The sequence below is a fragment of the Coregonus clupeaformis genome, chromosome 12 (assembly GCF_020615455.1).
Source record: "Coregonus clupeaformis isolate EN_2021a chromosome 12, ASM2061545v1, whole genome shotgun sequence".
NCBI lineage: Eukaryota > Metazoa > Chordata > Actinopteri > Salmoniformes > Salmonidae > Coregonus > Coregonus clupeaformis.
Window position 1 is genome coordinate 36319496 of NC_059203.1, and position 23760 is coordinate 36343255.

The 23760-nt window shown below is 47.2% G+C and overlaps 1 protein-coding gene across 3 annotated transcripts in view; it reads left to right on the top strand.

Annotated features, from left to right (window-relative positions):
• LOC121577576 (SLIT-ROBO Rho GTPase-activating protein 3-like) overlaps positions 1-15104 on the top strand; it is a 145830-nt gene extending 130726 nt beyond the window's left edge. For 2 of the 3 annotated variants that reach the window (XM_041891301.2, XM_041891302.2), the window contains exons 19-22: positions 4109-4289; positions 9285-9434; positions 9537-9849; positions 11065-15104. In XM_041891301.2, the coding sequence (XP_041747235.1) occupies positions 4109-4289; positions 9285-9434; positions 9537-9849; positions 11065-11505 (1085 nt within the window). In that variant the 3' untranslated portion in view covers positions 11506-15104. The remainder of the gene's footprint in view (positions 1-4108; positions 4290-9284; positions 9435-9536; positions 9850-11064) is intronic. The other variant, XR_006002658.2, reaches the window with a different exon arrangement.
• Positions 15105-23760: the final 8656 nt, after the last annotated feature.

Below are 23760 nucleotides of genomic sequence, written 5' to 3' on the forward strand. Positions count from 1 at the left end.
TGAAATTCTGCAGTGCCCGCAAGGTCCCCCTGCTCAAGAAAGCACATATACAGGGCCGTCTGAAGGTTGCCAATGAACATCTGAATGATTCAGAGGAGATCTGGGTGAAAGTGTTGTGGTCAGATGAGACCAAAATGGAGCTCTTTGGCATCAACTCAACTCGCCGTGTTTGAAGGAGGAGGAATGCTGTCTATGACCCCAAGAACACCATCCCCACCGTCAAACATGGAGGTGGAAACATTATGCTTTGGGGGTGTTTTTCTGCTAAGGGGACAGGACAACTTCACCGCATCAAAGGGACGATGGATGGGGCCATGTACCGTCAAATCTTGGGTGAGAACCTCCTTCCCTTAGCCAGGGCATTTAAAATGGGTCATGGATGGGTATTCCAGCATGACAATGACCCAAAACACACGGCCAAGGCAACAAAGGAGTGGCTCAAGAAGAAGCACATTAAGGTCCTGGAGTGGCCTAGCCAGTCTCCAGACCTTAATCCCATAGAACATTTGTGGAGGGAGCTGAAGGTTCGAGTTGCCAAACGTCAGCCTCGAAACCTTAATGACTTGGAGAAGATCTGCAAAGAGGAGTGGAACAAAATCCCTCCTAAGATGTGTGCAAACCTGGTGGCCAACTACAAGAAATGTCTGACCTCTGTGATAGCCAACAAGGGTTTTGCCACCAAGTACTAAGTCATGTTTTGCAGAGGGGTCAAATACTTATTTCCCTCATTAAAATGCAAATCAATTTATAACACTTTTGACATGCGTTTTTCTGGATTTTTTTGTTGTTATTCTGTCTCTCACTGTTCAAATAAACCTACCATTAAAATTATAGACTGATCATGTCTTTGTCAGTGGGCAAACGTACAAAATCAGCAGGGGATCAAATAATTTTTTCCCTCACTGTAGGCTAATTTCCACGAGTGTAAAGGGTTAAGGTTGAATGTGGTTGTTTCAAAGCCCGTGATAGATATAGACCCTGTTGATATTGGGACAGGAGAGGTATTGCGTGTTATGGTTGGATGTGCTCAGTATGAATGTGATCTGGCGTGTAAGAAGGCTGTGTAGATGGAGTTGCGTGCTGAGTGACCTTATTCTGTGTGTTTTTTAGACTGAAGGAGAGACCTAGGCACAGCTCAGATAGACTGTGACAGCTTAGGGCTGCACAGGAACACATCATGCTTCAAGCCTGAGACAAGGTTGTGTGTTGGCAACCCCCACCTCTCTCTTATTCTCTCTCTTGCTCTCTCTCTCGTTCTCTCTCTCCATCCCTCTACCCCTCTCTCCCATTGTAGCTCTCTCTCTATATATCTCTCTCTCTCCCATCCTTTGCTCTCTCTTTGTTCAGCGATAGTAAACGGGTCCCATGGGACTTCCTCCTTTGTGCCTTTTGTATTTTCCTTTTTCTGCTCAGAGCCCTGACAGAATAATTGGGCTAAACGCAAAACATGAGTAACAACACCAGAGATGCTATCGGCTAGCTCTCAATGGGCAGGCCCATAGTGTACTACTCTACGCTAAGCTAGGCTAGGGTAACCCTATCGGGAAGCCCCATCTGTAGTGATTGGTGTGTCGGTAATGAGTGCTAACACCCTCCCCAGCCCTCTGAACCAAACAGCAGGACAAAGGCTGACTGCCCCACACAGCTCCGCCTGCAGAGAGCTGGGAGGAGAGGAGAGTACAGAGGCACAGCCAGGCAGGCCAGGCAGGGCATGGCTCTTGGCGCTGGATCGTGGTCTCCCGCTGTTTAATTAGTGTGCTTGGAGGGAATGAGAGTCACATGGTCCTGTCTTGGCTCTTCTCAGACTTGAGGCAATGCCGCCCTACACAGCCTGGCCCTCACACTGGATCTAGAGACATGGTCCTATAGCCCGACATAGCAAAATTTTCTAGCTGAATCTAGAACTTGAGGTCTATATAAATACTATAAAACCACGTTGTGGGCCTAGTTTGACTATTGTGGCCATCAGCTAGTGTTTTTGCTTTGAATATTTGCTCTTGTTTGGAGAGAAAATGTGAGTTATTGTCATGATCACAGGGATCTTACCGTCACTACAGACAGGCAGACATGTTATTGTGTTTCTGAGGAAGCGAAAGAGCTCTATTTAACGAGGGGGACAAAGATAGACAATGTTACCCTGCCATGTCCTTCTGTCTCTCTCTCCCTCCTCTCTCTCTCCACCCCTCTCTTTCCTATTCCTCTCTCCTCCTCCTCCTCTACCTCCTCCTACTCAATCTCAATCTCATCTTTCTCCTCTATTCTCCTCCTCCTCCTCCTCCTCCTCCTCCTCCTCCTCCTACATCTCATCTTCCTCCTCTATTCTCCTCCTCCTCTTCCTCCCTTTCTCTCCATGTTACTGTAGGTAAGTTCACCCCTGGATGGAGCTCCTAATGGAACTGATTAGGCTTTCTGGTTGACTTGGAAATCTCCTGTTGGGAGACAATTTATTTTATACATGTGTTTAACCCCGACTGACCCCTTGTCTCTGTTTTTGTTTCCTGTGGCTGTAGTACCAGTGGTCAAGGCCAGTCCTGCCACATACACACACACCCTCCCACCCCAACAGGGAAATCTAGATGGGAAATCTGACAGCCTGGGGACTAGCTTAGATTCCTTTCTCATTTTGAACACACACTACATGTGCATATCTCTTTTTTCTATTTGTATTTATAATGGTTCCCCATTAGTTTCTGCCAAGGCAGCAGCTACTCTTCCTGGGGTCCAAACACATTAAGGCACTTACATCACACATAAAACAGTACATCATATAACATTGTTACTCTACTATATATCTACAATACAAATTGTATAATACCACCATGCAACAATATTATGATGTACGTGTGTGTAGAGTACAATCTTTTGTGTGCATATGCGTGTGTCTGTACCTGTGTGTGTGTCTCTTCACAGTCCCCGCTGTTCCATAAGGTGCATTTGTATCTGTTTTTTTAATCTGATTCTACTGCTTGCATCAGTTACCTGATGTGGAATAGAGTTCCATGTAGCCATGGCTCTATGTAGTACTGTGCACCTCCCATAGTCTGTTCTGGACTTTGGGATTGTGAAGAGACCTCTGGTGGCATGTCTTGTGGGGTATGCATGGGTGTCCGAGCTGTGTGCTAGTAGTTTAAACAGACAGCTCGATTCATTCAGCTTGCCAACACTTCTTACAAATACAAGTAGTGATGAAGTCAATCTCTCCTCTATGGGACATGTCCCCAAGGTTGCGTGTGTCCCAAGTCATCAGGCTCTTTGTGTGATTGATATCAGCCTGGCCCCAGGGTGTGTTGTGTTGTGCGTGTGTGTTTGCATGCGTGCGCAGACATCCCTCACCCCTCATACCCCCTCCCTTGGCACCGTCGCTGTGGAACAGAGCGGCTTGTAGCAGAGACAGGTCTTCTAATGTCCTCTGGTCCAGGGTTGAATGGTGACTGATGTTTGCTTACAGACAAATAGAGCCTGTGCCTTTGTGTGTCTGTTCTTTCAACAGGCTGTCTACAGCATGAAAGTTGTTTCTTCTGGCTATTGGTGTGTGAGTAGTTTGGTGTGTTGGGACCCATAATGTAATTAAAGGACCAAGTCATTGGATTGAATGTGTTGTCAACCTGTTTACTAGCTGTTGGGATAGTAGTGTTCCCTGATCAGACTACAGTGTTAGCATAGAGCGTAGAGTTGTGTATGTGCTCATTGGTGGCACTGGTGTTGATTGGTACTCAATGACAGCTGCTCTTCAACTCACAACAATGCTTGGAATCGAAGTGTATCACTCAAACAGTAACCATCCTCCCTGTTAGAGAATAGAGTTTCTATCGTAATGCTGCATCTCATTTTATTTTTCTTCAACTCAGATATTTCATTGTCTGAGAACATGAAGCCATGCTCTCATTGTTTGCCAACATGGTTTAGGTCTTAGTAATTAGAGCAAGGGGATCCTTATTTATCTTAATGAACTCAGTGAAGCTTGATTGGGCCTCACACACAGGCCAGGGTAGAGTAGGCTACTCAGTCCACACATCTCAATGGGGTGTGAGTTATGTCATTACATCAGCAAATGAAGCTGGTCCAGGTTGTGACTATGTTTCTCTCCTGCTGTTCTTCACGTCCACAGAGTTGGAGCAGATTGAGGCCATCGCTAAGTTTGACTATGTGGGGCGCACCCCCCGGGAGCTGTCCTTTAAGAAGGGAGCGTCACTGCTGCTGTATCACCGCGCCTCTGAGGACTGGTGGGAGGGGCGGCACAACGGTGTGGACGGACTGATCCCACATCAGTACATCGTGGTGCAGGACCTGTGAGTAATATCCATTCATAAACATGAAGCTTAAGCGATGGACGAAGAGCAGTCTGACATAAATCTGTCTGTCAGTCAGGCAGGCAGGCAGGAAACAGTCAGTCTTACAGTAATCAAGTGTTTTCCTCAACAATTCTCCCTCTCTAAAGTGATATAAACCTGAGAGTAATTAGACATGGCAGGTGTATCAAAAGCTTTTTGCTTTGATGTCATTAGCCACACACATCAGTAACACTAATGGAAGATCCTTGACTGAATATCACAAAGAGAAGGCATAGATAAATCATTCAAATCATTACATTTACATTTACGTCATTTAGCAGACGCTCTTATCCAGAGCGACTTACAAATTGGTGCATTCACCTTATAGCCAGTGGGATAACCACTTTACAATATGTACAATATATTTTTTTGGGGGGTGGGGTAAGGGAGGGTAGAAGGTTTACTTTATCCTATCCCAGGTATTCCTTAAAGAGGTGGGGTTTCAAGTGTCTCCGGAAGGTGGTGAGTGACTCCGCTGTCCTGGCGTCGTGAGGGAGCTTGTTCCACCATTGGGGTGCCAGAGCAGCGAACAGTTTTGACTGGGCTGAGCGGGAACTGTGCTTCCGCAGAGGTAGGGGGGCCAGTAGGCCAGAGGTGGATGAATGCAATGCCCTCGTTTGGGTGTAGGGACTGATCAGAGCCTGAAGGTACGGAGGTGCCGTTCCCCTCACAGCTCCGTAGGCAAGCACCATGGTCTTGTAGCAGATGCGAGCTTCAACTGGAAGCGAGTGGAGTGTGCGGAGGAGCGGGGTGACATGAGAGAACTTGGGAAGGTTGAACACCAGACGGGCTGCGGCATTCTGGATGAGTTGTAGGGGTTTAATGGCACAGGCAGGGAGCCCAGCCAACAGCGAGTTGCAGTAATCCAGACGGGAGATGACAAGTGCCTGGATTAGGACCTGTGCCGCTTCCTGTGTAAGGCAGGGTCATACTCTCCGAATGTTGTAGAGCATGAACCTACAGGATCGGGTCACCGCCTTGATGTTAGCGGAGAACGACAGGGTGTTGTCCAGGGTCACGCCAAGGCTCTTCGCACTCTGGGAGGAGGACACAACGGAGTTGACAACCGTGATGGCGAGATCATGGAACGGGCAGTCCTTCCCCGGGAGGAAGAGCAGCTCCGTCTTGCCGAGGTTCAGCTTGAGGTGGTGATCTGTCATCCACACTGATATGTCTGCCAGACATGCAGAGATGTGATTCGCCACCTGGTTATCAGAAGGGGGAAAGGAGAAGATGAGTTGTGTGTCGTCTGCATAGCAATGATAGGACAGGCCATGTGAGGATATGACAGAGCCAAGTGACTTGGTGTATAGCGAGAATAGGAGAGGGGCTAGAACTGAGCCCTGGGGGACACCAGTGGTGAGAGCACGTGGTGCGGAGACAGATTCTCGCCACGCCACTTGGTAGGAGCGACCGGTCAGGTAGGATGCAATTCAAGAGTGAGCCGCGCCAGAGATGCCCAGCTCGGAGAGGGTGGAGAGGAGGGTCTGATGGTTCACAGTATCAAAGGCAGCAGACAGGTCTAGAAGGACAAAAGCAGAGGAGAGAGAGTTAGCTTTAGTAGTGTGTAGAGCCTCCATAACACAGAGAAGAGCAGTCTCAGTTGAATGACCAGTCTTGAAACCTGACTGGTTTGGATCAAGAAGGTCATTCTGAGAGAGATAGCAAGAGAGTTGGCTAAAGACGGCACGCTGAAGAGTTTTGGAGAGAAAAGAAAGAAGGGATACTGGTCTGTAGTTGTTGACATCAGAGGGATCGAGTGTTGGTTTTTTGAGAAGGGGTGCAACTCTCGCTCTCTTAAGACGGAAGGGACATAGCCAGTGGTCAAGGATGAGTTGATGAGCGAGGTGAGGTAAGGGAGAAGGTCACCGGAGATGGTCTGGAGAAGAGAGGAGGGGATAGGGTCAAGTGGGCAGGTTGTTGGGCGGCCGGCCGTCACAAGTCGCAAGATTTTATCTGGAGAGAGAGGGGAGAAAGAAGTCAAAGCATAGGGTAGGGCAGTGTGAGCAGGACCAGCAGTGTCATTTGACTTAACAAACGAGGATCGGATGTCGTCAACCTTCTTTTCAAAATGGTTGACGAAGTCATCCACAGAGAGGGAGGAGGGGGGAGGATTCAGCAGGGAGGAGAAGGTGGCAAAGAGCTTCCTAGGGTTAGAGGCAGATGCTTGGAATTTATAGTGGTAGAAAGTGGCCTTAGCAGCAGAAACAGATGAAGAAAATGTAGAAAGGAGGGAGTGAAAAGATGTCAGGTCCGCAGGGAGTCTAGTTTTCCTCCATTTCCGCTCGGCTGCCCGGAGCCCTGTTCTGTGAGCTCGCAATGAGTCATCAAGCCACGGAGCAGGAGGGGAGGACCGTGCCGGCCGGGAGGATAGGGGACATAGAGAGTCAAAGGATGCAGAAAGGGAGGAGAGGAGGGTTGAGGAGGCAGAATCAGGAGATTGGAGGGAGAAGGATTGAGCAGAGGGAAGAGATGATAGGATGGAAGAGGAGAGAGTAGCGGGAGAGAGAGAGCGAAGGTTGCGACGGCGCATTACCATCTGAGTAGGGGCAGAGTGAGTAGTGTTGGAGGAGAGCGAGAGAGAAAAGGATACAAAGTAGTGGTCGGAGACATGGAGGGGAGTTGCAGTGAGATTAGTAGAAGAACAGCATCTAGTAAAGATGAGGTCAAGCGTATTGCCTGCCTTGTGAGTAGGGGGGGACGGTGAGAGGGTGAGGTCAAAAGAGGAGAGGAGTGGAAAGAAGGAGGCAGAGAGAAATGAGTCAAAGATAGACGTAGGGAGGTTGAAGTCACCCAGAACTGTGAGGGGTGAGCCATCCTCAGGAAAGGAACTTATCAAGGCGTCAAGCTCATTGATGAACTCTCCAAGGGAACCTGGAGGGTGATAAATGACAAGGATGTTAAGCTTGAATGGGCTAGTGACTGTGACAGCATGGAATTCAAATGAGAAGATAGACAGATGGGTCAGGGGAAAAAGAGAGAATGTCCACATGGGAGAGATGAGGATTCCTGTGCCACCACCCCGCTGACCAGATGCTCTCGGGGTATGCGAGAACACATGGTCAGACGAGGAGAGAGCAGTAGGAGGCTGCCTGAGACCTGGAACTCCACGTGGGTGGTGCGTGCAGGGACCACCAGGTTAGAGAGGCAGCAGCCACGCGGTGTGAGGCGTTTGTATAGCCTGTGCGGAGAGGAGAGAACAGGGATAGACAGAGGCATAGTTGACAGGCTACAGAAAATGGCTACAATAATGCAAAGGAGATCGGAATGAAATGAACTAAACATCTGGGAAAGGAGAGAGCGGGGCCTCCCTCACTTACGTTTCACTGAAACACCCAAATATAACTCTCCCAACTTCCACCTTAGAAACTCTAATTGTTGTAAACAACAGCGGTTCAATGTTTTCTAGGAATAGACTAACTTAGTTTATTCAGCTAGCTAACTTGGTTCAGTATTCTTCCGTGAAAATCGTCCAGGGCACCAACAACACAGTTTAGCACCAATTCTCGGCCACAACAAACCACCAGTGTGTCAACACGCCAAGCAGATCATTTGTGTCCGTGTCTAACGTTGTGGGTTAGTCCCGACAGCTTGAGCGAGACCGTCGTCAACTTATTCAGCCAGTTAGTTAGCTATAATAGTTAGCATACTAGCTAGCCATTGCTTTCAGACAAAGAAGAAACCCCTCCTCCCACGGCACGAACACACAGAGAGAGCCAAGCTAACGTTAACTAGTCACCCATGTCCAGAATTCCCTTGAACGACTCTGGCTACCAGTATGTAAAAACAAAACACAAATGTAGGTTATAACTTACCCCTAGCAGCTACTGTTAGCTAGCCAAGTGCAAAGCTAGCCACTGAATTGACTCAGCCAGTTCGCATCTGTTTGCTAGGTCGTTCCAGCCATTGTTTAGTAGCTATCCAGGTAGCAACAAGCTAGCTAGATTTCAAGCACAGTAGCCACTTACTACCTAACGTTAACGCTTCAGACTATGAGGTTAGAAAACTGAAAGCTGAATGGTAGGCATTATTGTATGTAATTATTGTAGGCAGCTAGCTGGCGTAATTACAGGTACTCTCAGGCGTGAAACAACTATCCACAGTTGCTAATAGTTACCAGTAGCTACCCGCTAGCTAGTCCAGGTAGTGGGTTAGCTAGCTTCGTGCTTCACCGGGCTCAGCCGAATACAATACTAACCTACAATAATTACATACAACAACCCACGATAACTACCTACAATACCTAACTACAATCTAAATACATAGTTTAAGCTTTACTCGACAAAGCCCAAACTATGTATATAAGCCATATAAGCCAAGCTTACCTCCCGCCAGAGAGAGACACAACCTCACCCGACGACGACGATGACTGCTTGATGTGTTCATGCCTGATGTGTTCGCTCAAAGACACCTCACTGACAAGTGCACCTTAAGTGGTAACACAGTTAAATGTGGATTTGATGTCAGTCAATCAGGCTAAGAGGCAGAAGTAAAGATGCTAAAGAGAAGGCCAGAGCATGGTTTAAGTTTAGAACTCTAATGAATTCATTGAATACACCCTCAGATATGAATTCCTGTTATAAATGTACGCAATCATTTGAAAGATGAGCCGTTTAGTCTCCAATTATAGTGTGACTAATCATCGCTGGTGTCTGTTTCATGAATCCATTTGGATGTTGAATCAACAGTAAGGCCAGATTATTATATCGTATTGCTACTTTCTGTGTTAGGAATACATTGGAATGATCAATTTTCAAAAGGAGTCAGTGAAGTGGCTCCAGTATCTGTCTGGAACAGATAAACTGACTGCAGATTGAAAACCAGAGCCCGCTGTAAATATGGACCAATTAGTTTGAATAAACAACAGTCTAAATAAGATCTCTACCAACTGTATGAATAATGTGCATACTCTCTCTCATCTATTTCTCTCTTGCTCTCTCGCTCTCCTTTCAGGGATGATGCATTCTCAGATAATCTCAGTCAGAAGGCGGACAGCGAGGCGAGCAGCGGACCACTGCTGGATGACAAGGCCTCATCCAAAAATGACGTCCCATCACCGTGTGAACACTCCCCCGACTGCAACTTTGGAGGAGTCATGGGGAGGTGGGTAACGACTGGGAAGGAATACCTATTCCTTTTTTAGATCAGTGTCCAGGGCCAACCTAATCCTACTCTATGTGACTGTGATGTCGTCTCTCTCCTCAGGGTGAGGCTACGTTCTGACGGGGCCGCCATCCCTCGGCACCGCAGCGGAGAGACCCACAGCCCTCCCCGGGGTACAGACACACCCCCGCGGGCCGCAGCCTGTCCCAGTAGCCCCCAGAAGGTGGCGGTGAGCAGGAGTTACATGGAGAGCCCGGAGAAGAGGCGCCTGGGCACATTTGGCAGCGCGGGCAGCATCAACTATGCCGACAGGAAGGCCTATCCCGAGGGCCACCCCCTGAGGCACGTACCAGGGGCCACACGCCACAGCAGTCTCGGGGACCACAAATCACTGGAGGCTGATACCCTGGCAGAGGTATGGCCATCACTGTCCTATCAGCCCCAGGTTCTAAAGTATTGCCTCTGCCCAATGTATAACTGCATAGCCTCTTTTCCCCATGCCATGTAACCTTATCAGTCATAGAACCTCACACAATATGGAATGGAATCACCTGTCAATATTTTGAATAGTGGTGCACAAGTGATGTTGTACTATATTCCAAACTAATTTATAGGACAGTATTTCTAAACCTTCAACACAGCAGAGTCACTCAGAGAATATTCATTCCCTAGAGACCGGAGCAGAATGCATTTCATGTTGATGCTGAAATGAGTACTAATGATCATTGATAATGGCTGCACAAGCCCAGCGTCGGCTAGCTGGAAAAGGAATAGAGGCAGATTTTGAAATGGAAAAGTTATGATCAGTGCAGCTAATGGTCTCCTATTAGAGCCCTATTTCAGCCTGAGCCCATGTTGATGACCCTGAGTGTGTGTGTGATTGTGCTAATGACTGTGTGTGTGTGTGTGTGTGTGTGTGTGTGTGTGTGTGTGTGTGTGTGTGGGTTGGTTCGTCTATCCTTGTGGGGACCTAAAATCCCAAAAAGGTCCCCACAAGGATAGTAAAACAAGAAAAATGTTCCCTTGTGGGGACATTTCCCACATCCCCATGAAAACAAAGGCTATTTTAAGCTTAAGGGTTAGGTTTACGGTTAGGGTTACAATTAGGGTTAGAATTAGGGTAAGGGTTGGGGTTACGGGTTAAGGTTAGGGTTAAAGTTAGGGTAAGAGTTAGGGTTAGGCTTAGGGTTAAGGGTTAGGGAAAATTGGATTTTGAATGGAAATGCATTTTAGGTCCCCACGAGGATAGAAGAACAAAACGTGTGTGTGTGTGTGAGAGAGAGTGTGCATGTGTGTGTGATTGTGTGTGTGTGTGTGTGTGTGATTGTGACTGTGGTAATGAGTGTGCAGCCATTAAAAGGGAATGTTAATCTCTTCATTTGGTGCCGTTGTGTTGGGTTGTACTGTGTGAGGAGAGGGAGCAGAGAGAGGCTAGATAGAGAGCTGCTGATGTCTGGGAGAGCAGAGGCAGATGTGATGTCCTGCTGTACTGTCTGTCTATGTGTCTCGGTGAAGCAGCCCTGGCTCAGGCTACTACCATTGCTAAACTAAACTTAGCCTAGCTTGGCTTAGCAATTATATCAGATTAATTATCTCCTTTCACATCTTCTGTGTATTTTGTGTATGTCAGGACATAGAGAAGACCATGACCACGGCCCTACATGAGCTGCGTGAGCTGGAGCGCCAAAACACGGGCAAGCAGGCGCCAGATGTGGTGCTGGACACCCTGGACACCACCATGAAGAACCCTGTGAACTCGGAGCCCGGCAGCCCCCTCCACACCATCATGATCCGCGACCCGGATGCCGCCATGCGCCGCAGCAGCAGCTCCACCTCTGAGATGATGTCCACCTTCAAGCCTGCCCTGTCGGCCCGTCTGGCCGGAGCCCAGCTGCGCCCCCCGCCCATGAGGCCCGTCCGCCCGCCCCCCACCGGGCACCGCTCCTCCAGCTCCAGTTCCTCCGGGGTAGGAAGCCCTGCTGTCACCCCCACCGAGAAGATCTTCCCCAACAGCACTGCCGTGGCTAGCTCCGCAGCTAACGCAGCTGGGGACCAGTCAGGCACCATGTAGCTCTGAGGGAGACTCAGGGTTGTCATGTTGCAACGGCTTGAGGGAGAGGAAAGACCATAGAAATGCGATGATGCGTTGTCAATGTGTTCTCAGAGATCAGGTGTGGATTTTCCCTCCCTCCTTGTTTTGAGTTTTACTTTATTTCTTGAAATCAGAAAGCTCCTGGAGTGAGCCTGAGTTGCCATAGTGATGGCAGGCGGAGAGGCTGTAGGAGTTTGATAGCATATTAACTCAACACTCTGTGAAGCTTGATGTGAAAACAGACGTGAAAATAATGAATAAAATCACCTCAAAGTAAAATATTTTTTTTCGTTTTCGTTTTTACCTCAAAATTAAAAGTCTGTGGCCCCGCTGCTTAGAAATTCATTGACTGCAAGACGTGAAGAAGTACTTGTGGAATTTTGGCATTGGTTTTCATCCTGCACTGGTTGTCCAGATTATGTCTGATCCCTCCTTACTGGTGTGTATGAGACGCTCTTCTCTCTGGACTGGATTGGACACTCAGTCTAAGAGACTGTAACCAAGATGGCCATCGGCCTTTTGGCTGTAAATAGAGACTTACTTGAAGTTGTTATGCCTTTTGTTTGTACTGTAGTTTAAGGGATGTTCAACAAAGTAACAACATGTCAACATTGTATACGTATATGAAATGCAGAAAACTGAACCAATATACTAACTAATTGTAAGAAACCTGTGATCATAATGTAGTTTCATTTGTATATAGTTTATGATTAGTATGTTTATTTTGTATTTTTTATCTTGTACAGGCCAAGACGGAACAGGCAAGGAGATGTGAATAGCATTGTAAAAAAAATGAAAATAGTCAACCAGCAAACGAAGACAAAATATAAAATGGGTTCTGCTTCCTTTGTTATTTTCTTCCCTATCTCACACACATCACAGCACTGACAGTTGTGTTTAGAAATGTGGACATGTGGATGTCATCATACCACACATTGTATTTATGAGTTAAAATTACATTTGCACTTCTTCACTCAAATGGATCCTGATGTTCTCTCTCCTGCCCACAGCGGTTCTGCATGCACTGTAAATAAGGCCAAGTCAGTCTCCAGTTGAGTTGAGTCTGCTTTTATTCCATTTATATTGTTGTTGAAATGCTGTCTCAATCCTCATATAAATACTTCCAAGATATTATTCAGTAAAATTAGTGTATTATACCATAGTTTGCCACAGTAAGGTTTGAGCCCTCTTTTATGAGTTTGTAATATGGTGAGAATACTGTTGACCATGGCCCTTTACCCCATAGCCCCTCACTGTTCCAACAGCTCTAGAGGTCAACACAAGAGCCTGTCTTCTGCTGACACAGTAACCTGTGTGAAGTCAGTCCACAACTAGACACACAATTGTGCCCATGACAGTTCCTTAGATGCACCTGATTTCATACTATACACAGTTTGCCATCTTTAAAGCAACCTCTTGCCTGTTCGAGTCTGATTTATGTAATGCTTTTTACGCGCAAAATATGCTGCAAAGTACTGTTACAATATTATTTTGGATCTGAAATGTGATACCTTACGTAGACAACTCCAGTGTTGCCTGAGAAGTTAGCTGTAAATGTTGTGATATAATAACAGTAGCACAGTGGTCTTACCTTCCTTACCTCTCCTCCCATTGGTTATAACATCCTCACTGTCATGTTCCAGTGTCTCATCCCACTTCTTGTTTTCAGTCCTTTGTAGCGAGGAAATGTAAGTCCATACTGAAAGAAGATGTCACTGTAGGCCTATACTGTAGCTGTCAGGTTCAATTGTAGCCTGAGCTGGCCTAAGCCCCCTCCTGCTTCTGCTCAGTCCTATAGTTGTGTGTTTGGACTGCCTTGTATACCGCATGCCCTGCCCTGCCCTGCATGTTTTATGCTGTACCATTAGACTCAAACAATGTGACAATTCAACAATGACTGTTTGTGGTGCCTTTCCTCGGTAAGACGCACAAGTGACTTAATGTTTAGGCCTTTTGCTTTCGAGAGTTGGGCTATACCCTAGTAGTTCACCATTTTGGAATATGTGAATACCTGTTGTCACTAACATGTAGCAGTAACGTTTGGGCAATGGAAGTGAATTGGCAGCAAAGGTGGAACAATAAATCAAGGACAGATTTATCAACCTGAATCTCAAGCTGTGATTCCAATATCAATCATATCTACATTATTCAGCCACTGTTATGTGTGCAGATCTTGATTCCATACACAGTTTCCTATGAGATACATACTTTCACTGGAAAAGTTGCCATGATCCCATCCCAGTCTTTTGCTTGCCATGTGTGTTTTGTTTACCACCAACATTGCGGAGTGAGTTTTGCCCACCTCCATCTGTTACACTGCCCCCTGCAGGGTAGATTCTAGCCTACAGGCAGGCACGCAGAGACATGTCAAGCAACAGAAGTTATACACTTACACCCTCTGCTGGTCATATATGGTATTGCTTTAACTAGAAGTACTGTGGATACTGGTCAGGTATGGGTAACAGATGGGGCTCTCCATCAAGAGGAACTGTCACTGATGACAACTAAATATTTTTTTATTTGTCCCGTTGAACTACAAGCATTACATTTCTTTTTTTTTATTAGCCACAGTTCTGAAGAGTCCATTCAAGTTAATTTTCCTCAAACATACATAAACTGTATTTTCAAAGATAAAGTAAAGCACATACTAAATGTTGATTTGCAGAAGTACAATGTATATCTTTATCTAACTAGTCTGTTTTCACATTTAAATGTTTTTTATTAGTATTTTGTTTATGTACGTCTAAAAGGAGTAAGTGCCTTTTGTGCACATCATCAGTTTTTAATGAACTTGTATAATTACCTTTTTAACAATATAGTATGTCAGTCATGTTTGATATAAACTTTTATCATATTTTTCCCCTGTGTAACACCTTCCCGCATATCATTTCATCTGAGGAATGTCAAGAAAACAAGAATGATGTAAATATGTACTGTACACATTGCTATAGAGGAATTACTATGAACCCTTCAGATGTCATACTACCAGAATGACTGAAATTGAGTATTTACTTGTATGATTGATTGTCTAATATGCTCTAGTTGATTCCTGGAGGGGTAAGAGATTTATAAAGAAGACTTGGACTACTGTACATTTACTCATTTATGGCATCGTTCAGTGAAATCATCTCTGATTGATAATTTCATCCTTTCTTTCTGTTTTCTCTCTGTGTACTGGCTGTGCTGTGGTTGAACCTTTACTTCTTCTACTCATATACTCATCCTTCGAAGTGAATGCACCATCGCAGTGTTGTAGGCAACAGTGGGCCTGTCAATGGATCCTAGCTCCTCTACTTGCATGGTTTATATGGCACTTGGTGAACTCTCTTCTTCTCTGAGCTGTATGTGATGTTCAAGGAAGTGTTTTGATTTCTGGAATGTATGCTAAACCTGGGTAATGGATGTTGTATGTTGGCTAAGATAACAATGTTTATGAAGTGACATTCAGAGACCAAACTGGCTAAGTGCCTGTGGTGGTGAGCGTGAGTTGTCGTCATACTGTTACCCTCTGTCTCTCTCTCTCTCTCTCTCTCTCTCTCTCTCTCTCTCTCTCTCTCTCTCTCTCTCGCTCTCTCTCTCACTCTCTCTCTCGCTCTCTCTCGCTCTCTCTCTCGCTCTCTCTCGCTCTCTCTCTCGCTCTCTCTCTTTAACACGTGTCTATCTGTTCATGAGTGCTGATTGGTTAAATCCCTTGTGATGTAATGTACACCATGCCAATGTTTGGATGTTGAGAACCCTTATGTCCAAATAAAAAAAAAAAACGTTGCCCTCTGATATTGGCCTTTTCTGACCTTTTATCCAGCAGGTAAAACAAATGAATTAACTATACTATACTAGCAAATATACATGCCCTTGTGTCACGGATTCTGCCGAGGCTGCTCCTCCTCCTTGCTCGGGCAGGCTTCGGCGTTCGTCGTCCCCAGAGTACTAGCTACTGCCGATCGATGTTTCGGTGTTTGTCTTGTTTTGTCTTGAGTAGTTACACCTGTTGTCTATTATGTTTGATTGTATATCCTATAATTACCCTTGTCTCACATTTGGTATTTGTGTGTTATTGTTTTGTGTCTAGGCGGCATCGGCATCGCTGTATTCATATTACGTGTATGGTGTTTTTCCCTCCTGGTTCGGAGGTTTTTGTTTTGTTCTTTACTATTAGTAAAGTAAGTCTGCTAGTATCTCTGTGTCCTGCGCTTGACTTCACTCGCCGCATACACGTCGCACCTGACAGAATAACACACCTCACCATGGAGTCAGCAGGATCAGCGGTGCCAACGGGATCATTGGAGGAGCGCGTAAGCAACCAAGACGCCATGAACCAGAAACTGGGCACCGCCATGCAAGATGTTATGAACACCTTGAGCCGATGGGAGAGAGGAGGTTTGCCCACACCTCCTCCAACAATACCACCACCCTCAGCCATACCCATCGTTCCATCTCCGGAGTCCAGTGGGATTCGGCTCTCGCTCCCGAGGGCTTATGATGGCACCGCGGCCGGGTGTCAGGGTTTCCTGCTCCAAGTAGAACTCTACCTGGCAACCATTCACCCGGCGCCCTCGGGATACGAGAGCGTTTCCACCCTCATCTCCTGTCTGTCCGGCAAGGCACTGGAGTGGGCCAACGCCGAGTGGAGGGGAATAGACGCCGCTACAGTCAGTTATGCGGAGTTCTCCCGCCGCTTCAGGGCGGTTTTCGATCATCCCCCAGAGGGGAAAGCGGCGGGGGAGCGTCTGTTCCACCTCAGACAGGGGAAGAGGAGCGTGCAGGAATTCGCACTGGATTTCCGGACTCTGGCGGCCAATGCGGGATGGAATGAGAGGGCCCTCATCGACCACTATAGGTGCAGCCTACGGGAGGACGTTCGCCGAGAGTTGGCCTGCAGGGACACCAACCTAAGTTTCGATCAGCTGGTGGACATGTCGATTCGTCTGGATACCCTGTTGGCTACCCGCGGACGTCCGGAGCTGGGGCCGTCCATTCCATCCCCCAGCACCTCCGAGCCGAGCCCTATGGAGCTCGAGGGTGCTGGTGCTAGAGAGAGGAACAGAGAGACCAGGAGAGAGGCCGTCCCCTGCACCAACTGTGGCCGCAGAGGACACACTGCGGTTCGGTGCTGGGGAGGGTCTCCTAGGGATCGAGGCAGCAGGCCACGCACTGATGAGTCATTCCAGGTGAGTAAGCGCCCAACTCACCCAGAGCTCTCTGTTGTCCACATGTGTATCCAAGTTGTGTTTCCCGAGGTTTCTTCTCACTCCCAGCATAAGGCGCTAGTCGATTCAGGCGCAGCTGGGATTTTTATTGATCGCAGTTTCTCGTATAAGTTAGGGATTCCCCTCATACTAGTTGATGTGCCCTTCCCTATCCATGCCCTAGACAGCCGCCCTTTGGGGTCGGGATTGATTAGGGAGGTCACAGCGCCACTTAAGATGAAGACGCAGGGGGGTCATGAGGAGATTATACAGTTGTATTTGATTGACTCCTGCGTTTCCCGTGGTGTTGGGGCTTCCCTGGTTAATATCTCATGACCCCAACATTTCATGGCAACAGAGGGCTCTCAGGGAATGGTCTGATCAGTGTGTCGGGCGGTGTATAGGTGTTTCCATAGGGGCAACAACGGTTGAAAGTCCGAACCAAATGCCCGCACTGCACATTCCTCCTGAGTATACAGATTTGGCACTCGTCTTCAGTAAGAAGAGGGCGACTCAATTACCACCTCATAGACAGGGGGATTGTGCGATAGACCTCCAGGCAGGCGCTGCACTTCCGCGTAGTCATGTGTATCCTCTGTCTCAAGAGGAGACGGCGGCTATGGAGACATACGTCACCGAATCTCTGGGACAGGGTTACATACGGCCATCCACTTCTCCTGCGTCCTCTAGTTTCTTTTTTATGAAGAAGAAGGATGGGGGTTTACGCCCGTGTATTGATTACCGTGGTCTCAATCAGATTACCATTAAATACAGTTATCCTCTCCCTCTGATTGCGAGTATGACGGAGTCATTACACGGGGCGCGATTCTTCACAAAATTGGATCTCAGGAGCGCTTACAACCTGGTGCGCATTAGGGAGGGAGATGAATGGAAAACAGCATTTAGTACCACCTCGGGTCACTATGAGTATCTCGTCATGCCATACGGGTTAATGAATGCTCCTTCAGTCTTCCAATCATTTGTGGACGAGATTTTCCGGGATTTGCATGGACAGGGTGTAGTGGTGTATATTGATGACATTCTAATATACTCCGCTACACGAGCCGAGCATGTGTCCCTGGTGCGTCGGGTGTTGGGTAGGCTGTTGGAGCATGACTTGTATGTGAAGGCGGAGAAATGCCTGTTTTTCCAGGAGTCCATCTCCTTCCTGGGACATCGGTTGTCCGCGTCAGGGGTGGAGATGGAGATTGACCGCGTTTCAGCCGTGCGTAATTGGCAGACTCCCACCACGGTTAAGGAGGTGCAGCGGTTTTTGGGTTTTGCCAATTACTACCGGAGGTTTATCCGGGGTTTTGGACAGGTAGCAGCTCCCATCACCTCCCTGCTAAAGGGGGGCCCGGTGCGTTTGCAGTGGTCGGCAGTGGTCGTTTAGGCATCTGAAGGACCTGTTCACCTCGGTTCCGGTGCTGGCACATCCGGACGCCTCTTTGGCGTTCCAAGTGGAGGTGGATGCGTCCGAGGCGGGGATTGGTGCTGTACTGTCTCAACGCTCGGGCATGCCTCCTAAACTCCGTCCCTGTGCCTTTTATTCTAAGAAGCTCAGTCCGGCGGAACAAAATTATGACGTGGGGGACAGGGAGCTGCTAGCGGTGGTTCAAGCCCTGAAGGTGTGGAGGCATTGGCTTGAGGGGGCTAAACACCCTTTCCTCATTCTGACTGACCATCGTAACCTGGAGTACATCCGGGCAGCGAGGAGACTGAACCCTCGTCAGGCTAGGTGGGCCATGTTTCTTGCCCGGTTTGTATTTAAGCTCACGTATATACCAGGGTCACAGAACGTGAAGGCAGACGCCCTGTCCCGGCGATATGACACAGAGGAGAGGTCCATTGAGCCCACTCCCATACTTCCGGAGTCTTGTCTGGTGGCACCGGTGGTGTGGGAGGTCGTTGAGAGATCGAGCGGGCGTTACGTACAGACCCTACTCCTCCTGAGTGTCCAGAGGGGCGGAAGTACGTGCCGCTCGAGATCCGTGATCGACTGATATATTGGGCTCACACGTCACCCTCCTCTGGTCATCCGGGTATAGGTCGAAACGGTGCACTGCCTTAGCGGGAAGTACTGGTGGCCCACCTTGGCAAAGGACGTGAGGGTTTACGTTTCTTCCTGTTCGGTGTGCGCTCAGTGTAAGGCGCCTAGACACCTGCCCAGAGGGAAGTTACAACCTCTACCCGTTCCACAACGGCCATGGTCTCACCTATCGGTGGACTTTGTCACGGACCTTCCCCCCTCCCAGGGGAATACCACGATCTTGGTCGTTGTGGATTGGTTTTCTAAGGCCTGCCGTCTTATTCCAATGCCAGGTCTCCCTACTGCCCTACAAACTGCTGAGGTCCTGTTTACACACGTCTTCTGGCACTACGGGGTGCCTGAGGATATAGTGTCTGATCGGGGTCCCCAGTTCACCTCTAGAGTCTAGAGGGCGTTTATGGAACGTTTGGGGGTCTCGATTAGCCTTACCTCGGGTTTTCACCCTGAGAGTAATGGGCAGGTGGAGAGAGTAAACCAGGATGTGGGTAGGTTTCTGAGGCCCTATTGCCAGGACCGGCAGGAGGAGTGGTCGGGGTATATCCCCTGGGCAGAGATAGCCCAAAACTCACTTCGCCACTCCTCCACTAATCTTACTCCTTTTCAGTGTGTGTTGGGGTATCAGCCGGTCCTGGCACCCTGGCATCAGAGACAGATCGAGGCTCCTGCGGTAGATGAGTGGTTTTGGCGCTCGGAGGAGACATGGAACGCTGCGCATGTCCATCTGCAGCGGGCTATCAGTAGGCATAAGGCGAGCGCCTATCGCCACCGCAGTGAGGGTCCAGTTTATGCACCTGGAGATCGAGTCTGGCTCTCGACTCGAAACCTGCCCCTTCGCCTGCCCTGCCCGAAGCTGGGTCGGCGGTTTGTGGGGCCATTTAAAGTCCTGAGGAGATTGAACGAGGTATGTTATAGGCTACAACTGCCCATAAATTACCGCATTAACCCCTCGTTCCATGTGTCTCTCCTCAGGCCGGTGGTAGCTGATCCACTCCAGGAGAATGAGATACGAGAGGCTCCTCCGCCCCCACTGGACATCGAGGGGTCTCCGGCGTACTCAGTCCGTTCCATCGTGGATTCGAGACGTCGGATGGGGGGTCTGCAGTATCTCGTGGAGTGGGAGGGGTACGGTCCGGAGGAACGGTGCTGGGTCCCTAGAAGGGACATCATAGATCCCTCCCTCTTGACGCAGTTCCACCGGAGTCATCCGACTCGCCCTGCTCCGCGTCCTCCTGGCCGTCCCCGAGGCCGGGGTCGGCGCATGGCTGGAGCCACGCGTCAAGGGGGGGGGGTACTGTCACGGATTCTGCCGAGGCTGCTCCTCCTCCTTGCTCGGGCAGGCTTCGGCGTTCGTCGTCCCTGGAGTACTAGCTACTGCCGATCGATGTTTCGCTGTTTGTCTTGTTTTGTCTTGAGTAGTTACACCTGTTGTCTATTATGTTTGATTGTATATCCTATAATTACCCTTGTCTCACGTTTGGTATTTGTGTGTTATTGTTTTGTGTCTAGGCGGCATCGGCATCACTGTATTCATATTACGTGTATGGTGTTTTTCCCTCCTGGTTCGGAGGTTTTTGTTTTGTTCTTTACTATTAGTAAAGTAAGTCTGCTAGTATCTCTGTGTCCTGCGCTTGACTTCACTCGCCGCATACACGTCGCACCTGACACCTTGCCTTAGCCTAGTTCACCAATTACCTTGGTATCTGCAGACGCTCATGAATCTCTATGAATTGACAGGCTAATAGACGGGCAATACCTAACCAATTCTGCCATTTTGGAATACTGTGCCATATAATGCTCAGCTATCTTAGACACCAGGTTATCTTACAGGGTCTGTGTGAAAAGTCCAGCTATCTAGCTCAGCTATCTCTATACAGGGAGCTCAAGCCCCAAACTTCTTGTGACTGAGACTGCAGCTCCATCTAAAGCCACATGATGGAGAAACTGCGGCACAAATATACTGCTGTGTTACTTGTAGGCACAATGTCCATTGAGAGAGAGAGGAGATCGTAGAGTGTGCAGATATTTGAGAACAATCACTATTGCATGTAGGGTATGCTATACAATTAGTACAAAGTATGTGACCTTTGAGGTTGATTTATTATGTGTGGAAAAATATGAAATAAATAAGTTATGTTAGCGATATTACTAGTGTATTATTGTGACACCTAAGATATCTGTATCATTTCCTGTTGACTGTCTCTAGAAATAACCTGGGATTCTATTAGTGGCAAGCTCCGGTTTATCAGTAAACAACCCACCATGCACACGCATGAATAGAAGACGCACAGAATTCAATTTGTTCCAACCCAGAGCCTTTTAATCATCAGACACAAGACAAACATATACAATGATGCTCACATCAGAGCACTGAGGAAGTGACACTATTTTTGTCCACCTATTGGAAGTGTGTTGTTGACTTAAGCTATTTATGCTTTTTTATTTTTTATTAAATTCATTACAACCTGCCACTCATCAACCCCAAAAAAGTTATATTGTCACATAGACTGGATAGGTACAGTGAAATGTGCTGTTTTACACGGTCAGCCTATAGTATTACGGTGCCCCTGGAGCAAATGATGGTTAAGTGCCTTGCTCAAGGGCACATTGACAGATTTTTCACCTTGTTGGCTTGGGTATTCAAACCAGTTTCGGTTACTGGCCCAATGCTCTAACCGCTAGGCTACCTGCCGCCCTATCACCAAGTTATGAAATAGTTTTAAGTGGCTTTAGGTATTTGGTATTTATTAGTTGTTGCGGCTGTATTCTTTTTACAGTTATGTATTCTAATCATGTCAGTCAGTTGGATGGACATTGTTAGTCCTAGTTGTTATGTTCATCATGTTCTGCCAGACTGCATTCTTGATTAATCTCACTATGTAGCTCTGACTGTGGTTTTCATCTGCAAACATCGGAACCAATGAATGTTAATGAAATTAATGAAAAAGGTACTAATAAACACACAAATTATGTTTTATAATTATACAAATTACCGGTACACACTTTGATAGACATCATTATTATATTTAGAAGTCTCAGAGAGAGAAAGAGCTCGAATCTGAGGCTTTGGACTGTGAATGCTCTGCAAAAGCGCCAGAGCTTGTTGAGATGAGGGAGTTGAAACCCAGGGGAAGTGGGTGATAAGACACAAACTAGGAGTGGATGTCTGCAGCAGAAGTGTTCAAAGCCTGGAGTAAAGTAATGTAGCCATCTCTCTCCAGAAATATTGGTGTTCACAGCGCTCAGTGTGACAAGTGCAGCACCAGGATGTTACCGGGGCTCTGCTCGCTTTGAAGTCAGAGAGAAAAAGGTAATACAAATTCAACCTTACAACTTAAATTCCCTATCTGATCCTTTCTGCCAGGCAAATTGACATCCATTCACAAAACAACCCAATTAAGTCAGATCAAAATGTGATATATTGTGGGCTAATTATCTTCTTCATTTGGCAATTAGGGTTGAGAGAGAGAGACAGACAAAGAGATCAAGGAGGAGATAGCTTGTTATCAGACAAAGCCCCATGGATGCAGCAGTGACACATGCTTACCAGATGAGCCAACTTCAGTGTGACCGCCTACTGTGCATGGAAAGAGAATGGCTCCACAGGATAGCGGATGTTCAAAAGCCCAGATCGGTGAAAAGGGGACAAATAAACTCAGGTCACAAATCATACTGAGTTGTTCCCTTATACCCTCTCTCACTGCAGGGGGTAGAGACTAGAGAAAGAGGATTCGGGAGAGATTAGAGAGAAATAACATCCCCAATACTGTAGGAAAACAAACATCAATCCCACCTACATGAATAGAATGTGTATAGGAAAGGCAGGGAGTACAGGTAAATACATCAGAATGATTAGGAAGATAAGAAGGCAGACAGTAGATTGACACAGTTTACTGAGGGCAGTGTCGATAGATCCTGCAAAGCCCATTTTCCTGTCACAGTGCATTTCTATCAAACTGTTTGTGGTCCCACACAGGCATACAAAGGAAGGCAAATTCTCAGACTTTCACCTTAGGTTTATCTCTGTTTTTCAGAGCCTTGTGTTTAAACCCCTAAAATGCACTCTAGATAGAGACTGAACTTCAGAGCTAGTTCTTTGCATTCTTTAAACAAGTTTGCTTTGTATTAACTTCTACCTCTACTTTCCTCAAAGTTTCTGTAATTTGAATGAAGGTGATAAGGTTTTGGAATATCTGTGGGATTCTGCTGATAAAGAACCGTCATGGTTTACTTTGAGATGCAATGTGCCTTGTTCAGAATTTCCCCTCACCCCTGTTTGAATTAAACCTGCTCAAACTTGAAAGTAAAGAAAGAATCGTTAATACTTCTGACAAGACTGGCCAAATCTGGAAAAGCTAGAAAAACAGGTTGTGTAAGTAAGAACTCTCCAAAGGCCTAATTTGGCATATATTCCATAACAATTAGTGAGCAAACGAAAGCAAGATATTAAATTATGTATAATTTTCTTTGTGTACGTCAGAACAGGACAACATTATTGTAATTATCCCCTCCAACCTGAACCATCCTCTGTCTTCAGCGTTACCACGTTGAAGAGATGAACTGCCAAGTGATTATTCTGTTAGCTGAATCCCCTTGAGGACTGAAGTGATGTGCAATACATAATTCATCTGCATCTTGATTCTAATCCAATCTGGATATATAGGTTAACCTGACATCTGGATGTCCTATTGTCTTTGTGGTCCACATTTCAAGTAGCTTGTATTATTAATAAATGTCTGTGTAAATGTTTAACAATTGAATCGGCCAGCCCGTCAGTACTTCACTTTTAATATGCTCCTGTCATGTCAATAGTATTCATTTGACATGTATCACTAGTGTATCCTTCATGACAGCCATATTTGGCCGGACCTGGTTCAGGCACCGGTGGAGTGGACTACTCTGGCTCCGGAATGGAGCCGCTGACCGGAGCTGGACTGGACCCCGGTGGAGCGGACTGCTCTGGCTCCGGAGTGGCGCAGCTGAACGGAACTGGATCAGGCA